The sequence below is a fragment of the Lissotriton vulgaris genome, chromosome 1_1, assembly GCF_964263255.1.
Source record: "Lissotriton vulgaris chromosome 1_1, aLisVul1.2, whole genome shotgun sequence".
Taxonomy (NCBI): Eukaryota; Metazoa; Chordata; class Amphibia; order Caudata; family Salamandridae; genus Lissotriton; species Lissotriton vulgaris.
This window is the reverse complement of record NC_141685.1, coordinates 156,101,696-156,108,049: the sequence shown is the minus strand read 5'-3', so window position 1 is coordinate 156,108,049 and position 6,354 is coordinate 156,101,696. Positions and strand designations below refer to the sequence as shown.

Here is a 6,354-nt window from a genome sequence, read left to right as displayed (position 1 = left end):
CTGAATAGACTCAGAAGATCGATCCAGGGCTATGTTTCTGATTCAAGTATTGGGGGGGCTGCCATCGTCATCAGGGTGGTGGGGATGGAGGCAGAAATCACTTCTAATAAACATTACTCAATGCAGCAGTGCTTGGCACAAGTCTGGAAACACGCAGGTATACTGTGTCTACCCACTCTTTTCACAGGTTGGACGCCGTCCACCCTGCCAATAAGTTGTGCCCCACTGAAATATACATTCAGCAGAGCAGGCAGGTTGTCTGCTTTAGTTCCGCGCAGCAATGGGCAGGAGACAGGGCTTTGTTATTTTAAATTCAAGCCGGGCCAAAAACAAAGGCTGAAGTTAAGGGGCCATCAGGTCTCCTTTTGTTCAAGTGTCCAGGCTGGCAAGTATCTGCAGCCTCACTCCTCGATGCAAATGCAATGGAGGGGAAACAAATGCACACAGCTTATGACTTCACTAGTACTTAAGAGAGGCATGCTTTTGACTTTGTTCAGTCCCCTTAAATAAAAGATATCCATACACGTTTAACATAAGAATGTCAGATGTGTTGGTCTATCCTAGTATGTACACAGATAACAATGTACCACTATTTTTTTGTATTTCTTGTATAGCGCTACAAAACCCAATGCAGGGTGTCAGAGCGCTTTACATCACACTTACACATTAAACTTTCATAATAAATCATATATGTGTAAATCAATGTACAGTATGTGTTACATAAGAAAAAGGGATCCCTGTGTTAAAAGCAGTAACCCACTTACCGATCTACATGAAATAAAAATCTGTTGTGTGTGCGTCACATGATGTGCTTTGAAGGAGATATAATAACCTACCCTGCTACTGGTACTAGACAAAAGACAGATATCTCCAGCAAATGCGTTAACCTCCAGAGTTATCTTACCATTATTATTATTCCCTGAGATTTACTGGGCACACAAAGATCTCTGCAGCATGTGCCTTAAACACACAAGATATTTTAAAATACAGACTTTGCAACCAACTAAGCAGAACAAATTTGCTACCACATTTCTCCTTGTTGACAATTTCTTTTTTCTAGAGTTTAAAAAAATGAATGTGTAAGTTGAGGGCGGTGTAGGAAGCTGGCTCTCCATATAGTATATCAAAAAGAGGTATACTGTACAAAGAGTTCAGGTATTCCCTTACGAGTGGACTAGGGCTTGCTCTAGCAATCCCACGGTGCTCTTCTAGGGGATAGTGTGGTCGAACAGCCTTAGGCTTATCAGAGAGGAGTATTAGACATCTGCAAATACACTCAATAGTCAATAAATGATCACACGACTCAATAAGGAGATCCACACCAATTTATAAAATTAACACGCATTTACATATAACCTTCGGCCCCAAAATCATCAAAGTCAGGTAAGTATTTTTTTAAACAGCATGTTTGAAGAAAACAGTTTTTTGACACTTTAAATTGTGATTAAATCCTTTGAGGTAATGCTAAGCGTTGGAGAAAACATATGTTGCATCAGGTTACGTAACAATGACTTATGGAATCTTTCCCCACGATTTAAGGTGAGTAGAGAGCAAGGTCCAAGGCAGGACTAATAGGTCACCTCGGGGGGTTCTGCGGCGTATGGATGCAGAGGTGTGTTTTTTAGCGTCGGTGATTGTGTTACTTTAAACCCTAATTGAAACACTTCGGTGTGATGTTAACCTATGTAGGAAAAACATATATTGCATTTGGGCACTCAACAGCGACTAATGGGACGAATCTTCTGGACTTAAGGTGAGTGTTAAGACACATTTGAAGAAGTTCCAGACACTCTGTGAGTTGAATTATGAATGAAGTTTATTTCAGAGGTAACCTGCATCCGACAGCTTCGACGGTCAAGTAGCAACTGCCACCAATCGAGTGTCGTCTGCCTCACATTCTAAGGAATGTACAGGTAAGGTAATTCTAACATGAGGTCACAAGGTAAGATGAAGCTTTATTTAAATATAACATCTCAACACATCCTTCCTCTTTAAAAAGAAAAAGAAAAGAAAGACAGAAAGAAATGAATAGAGAAAAACTAGCTAAAACAAAGAAACAACATTATCAAAATAACATAAAATCATTTAAGGAAATTATACAGTTACATAGTCTTGCAAGTAAACAGGAGGTCTGCGGATTCTGGGAGCTACATTAACAGAAGTGTCCAAGCTAGATCTTGAACTTGTAGCAAAATCAGGAATAGGGTTATATTCATCAGAACCATTCTATTCATCAACCAACTGACCCATCTTCTCTGTTTCAACATTAAGATGATGATCAGGAATCAACATAGCACCAGAACATCCTTCATTGTCATTAGCCTGTCTGACCACAGAACCCCTCCTTTGATAAAGGGCAACCTTCCTTAAATTACACTTCTGCCGTCCTTCAAGGACCACAAAATGTTTGCGAACATTAATGATTCGCTGAGGATCAGAAAATTCAGAGAGACCACCCTTAACCTTTCCCTTTACCCAATCTCCAATCTCCAATCCTATATTTAGAATCAGAAAAAGCTTCAGGAGACTCCCCTCCAGATAAAACACAATCTTTAAGCCATGCTGGAACTAACATAGAACCGGGTACCCGCCCCCTCATGACTTGAAAAGGTACAAGGTGAGTAACACTATGTTCAATAGAACGATATGCCCACAACTTTTCATGAATCAAATGTCTCGGTGGAAGACGATTTATCAAAGCTAACTGTAATGTCCCTTTCATCAATCTATTGACCCTCTCCACCATACCATTACCCATGGGATTGTATAAAGAAGTACAAGAATGTTTAATGCCACACTTTTCAAGAAAACAATGCATTTCACCAGAAGTCAACTGCGTACCATTATCCGTCAACAAAATATGAGGAACACCCTCATCAAGGAACAATTTTTCCAGTACATCAATAGTGGATTTAGTAGTAATGTTATTCAGAAACTTAACAACCAACCACCTCGAATGAACATCAACAATGACTACTGCAAACCGCATATCACCAGAAAATTCAGCAAGTGGACCGATGAAATCTAAGCAAATAGTATGCCAAGCCTTGCCTGGATCAGTAATATGATCAACACACTTTTGAGCGCACACTTTAAGTCTCTTCTCACTTTCTTTACACAAGACACAACTTTCAACACATTTTCTAATCTGATCCTCCATACCTGGCCACCAAAACTCTTGTTTGATCCTCTTAATAGTCATCCCTTGGCCAAGATGACCTTCATAGGCAAGTTTAAAAATATGAACACGAAGACCACTTGGCGGTACAAACCTATCACCTCTTATAATGACATCATGATTGCACACTGATAATTCATCCAAGAGTTTCCATTATGGTCTAACTCCAATACACACCATATTTTCTCGTGGTGCTCCATTCTTATTTAAAGAAAGAACTTCTTTCAAAATAGAATCAATTTCATCTCCTGCACCCATTGTGCTTTTGAAAATGCACCCAAATCACAATCAGAGTTTTCACAAATCAAAGCTACTGCTTCTTCAGACTCAAGTTTCTTCACAATGTCTCTGTCAACAACTTCCCAATCTATGGTACCCCCACTTCGACGGAGAATGTTTCAGGCATGTTTACACTATGAAAGATCCAATACTGCAGAACATAAGTGTCTGAATGACCAGTATGATGACTTTTCCTCAAAAGATTGTGGATACTCAATAGATTTTTTTTTGACTTAGAAAGGATCTTGATTCTGCATGTCTTATATCTGATGTGCCTCGTACATCCTGTTCGTGCCACATGACTGCCAAAGCATTGCTTCTTCACTTCAGTGTAGATCATCCTCCAATCAGATCTGCACTAATGAATAGACTCCTTTAACCCTTTCCTTTAGCCCTTGTCAAAAACAGTCTAATGTAATCACAAATGCTGCTTTATTGGCCTCGGATGCCCAAATGGGTGTTCTTTGTGCTGCAGTTGTTGGCTGTCCATACTGTTCTAAAAGCATTTCTTGCCTCCATCTCGGATGGCAACAATCCGATTCTATCAGACCGCTCCAGCAGCATCTAATATATAAATCGACTGAGAAGATTGCTGTAATTGACCCTGTGTTGGGAGATGGTTCACCTCTGGCAGGGGTGCAACGATGGGGAATTTTCCCATTACCAGTTTATTTTTCAGGTTCCCTCAATGTGAAAGCAGAGGCTCTTCTCTCGCTGGAGACAAGTGGAATCTTCACCCTGAAGTGACCGTGATGGTGATCTCTATGTTGAGATTTCCACAGACTCATTCACCTCAACCTAGAACAGGGAATGTCCTCCGTTTTGTGCTATACATTTCTCACTGAATGGATTCTTAAATCCTATGAAATACCACAAAAAGACCTGCGCAATTTGTGAAGTGCGAGGTGTCTCAACCTGATATAACCTTATTTTGACATGTACTTGTGTTGGGTGCCTATTTACTTACTTGTATACTATTGTGTGACCTCCTCTGTCTGTAAAACGTAACTTTTGTTGCCAATTTTTGCCCTGAATTGGCACCCATGAAAGTTGGTCACCCTACTTCAATCCCGAAATGCTCTGGGGTCTTCCTTAAACTTCGCTTGTGACATTAAAAGGAGGCATTTCAAGACTGAAAGAAATCCACAGAAAGTTATTGTAAGAATAAAGATTTGACTCAACCGAGATGACAAGGACTCGTTTTTAGGTCTCGGCTATAACGCACTTGAAAAGCGCGTTCTCGCCCGAGAACTATAGTCGGTGTCTCAGCAGTCTGAGAACGCCGAAGGGAGACAAGACCTGGCGGCGCTCAGCGTTTTCCCATAGGATAACGTTGTGCGTGCGGCCAGGTCTTGTTTTTTTGGTTTTTGGTTTGATTCTGGCAGCAGAATCTGAATCTCTTGATTCATCATGCAGCGCCAAGAGGGACGCCCCTCATGGATTTTAATGATGTACGTTTAATATTGTGAGTTTTAATTAACTGTACAATAAAGGATAAGAGCCTTTCTGTGGTGTAAATTATAGTATCCGTCCTGTAAGCGGCTTTTTTTTTTATTCTATTTTTCGGTGGGCATTTGTTTTTAGCATCTTTTCTCTGTAAAATGGCTTCTAAGAGGATTGCTGCTGCTGCCGCCGTGGCCGCCGGGCCTGACTCTTCGAAAGCAGTGCCTACTAAACCAGCTGCCGAGGTGAAAGCAAAAGCCCTCAAAGTACCAAAAGCAACAGATGCTCCTATTCACCCCTCGACCTTGAGCATGGTATTGGAAGCCCTGAGGAAGAACACCGAACGCAAAGGTGCTACGGTGCCTTCCATCCGCACATACATCCTCACCACCTACCCGTCTGCGGACTCTGTGCGGCTCCGAGTACTGCTGAGGCGAGCGCTGGGGAAGGGCATGGAGCAGGGCCTTCTGATGAGACCGACCAACTCTACAGCGAAAGGTGCCACAGGAAGGTTCCAGCTGGCACCAGCCAGACCGAATACTCTGAAGAAGGTATCTGAGAACAGTGACCCAAATGGAGAACCGGTGCCCAAAGCCAAGAAAGTTGTGCCCAGGAAACCTAAAACTTCTGGAGCAGCTGCTAAGAAGCCAAAAGCACCTGGTAATGCGGCTAAGAAGGCTGCGAAAAAAGTGGCTGCCAGCAGTAAAGGTGAGACTGCTGTTCCTAAAGCAAAGGTGGACTCGGACAAAGCTAGCAAAATTCCAGCCAAAAAGCCCAAGGAGAAGGTGGCTGCCAAAGTGGCAACCAAGGAAAAGACCAGTGAAAAGAAGGGGGAACCGGCAGCAAAGGCTGCACCCACAAGCAAAGATAACACCGATAAGGACTCTGCCAAACCTACCGCCAAGCGTGGCAAGAAATAGTTATGAAACCATGTTGGTTATTTTAATTTATTATAATGCAAATTATTTTTACTATTCAATAAAGGTTCTGTTAACTTAAAAAAAAGTAAATCTAAATCTAAATCTAAATCAAAGCCATCTCCAGGGCCCACATCGAATATTGACTTTTCAAACTTGGAGAGCCAAGTTTCAAGCTCTGAGATGCACAGAGTACAGCAGCAGGCACATGAAACCAGGCACAGAATCAGGAGTGAGTGAGGGTCAGGAGTGAGTGAGGGCCAGGTCAGGAGTGAGTGAGGGCCAGGTCAGGAGTGAGAGTCAGGATAGAGTGAGGGTCAGGAGTGAGTGAGGGTCAGGATGTGAGGGCCAGGTCAGGAGTGAGTGAGGGCCAGGTCAGGAGTGAGTGAGGGCCAGGTCAGGAGTGAGAGTCAGGATTGAGTGAGGGTCAGGAGTGAGTGAGGGCTAGGTCAGGAGTGAGAGTCAGGATTGAGTGAGGGTCAGGAGTGAGTGAGGGTCAGGAGTGAGAGAGGGTCAGGATTGAGTGAGGGTCAGGAG

General features: G+C 42.6%; 1 protein-coding gene across 1 annotated transcript; it reads left to right on the top strand.

Annotated features, from left to right (window-relative positions):
- Positions 1-5,053: 5,053 nt before the first annotated feature.
- LOC147737926 (uncharacterized) lies at positions 5,054-5,887 on the top strand. Its single transcript, XM_086935610.1, has one exon. The coding sequence runs from the start codon at positions 5,059-5,061 to the stop codon at positions 5,818-5,820; it is 762 nt and encodes a 253-aa protein (XP_086791736.1). The 5' UTR covers positions 5,054-5,058; the 3' UTR covers positions 5,821-5,887.
- Positions 5,888-6,354: the final 467 nt, after the last annotated feature.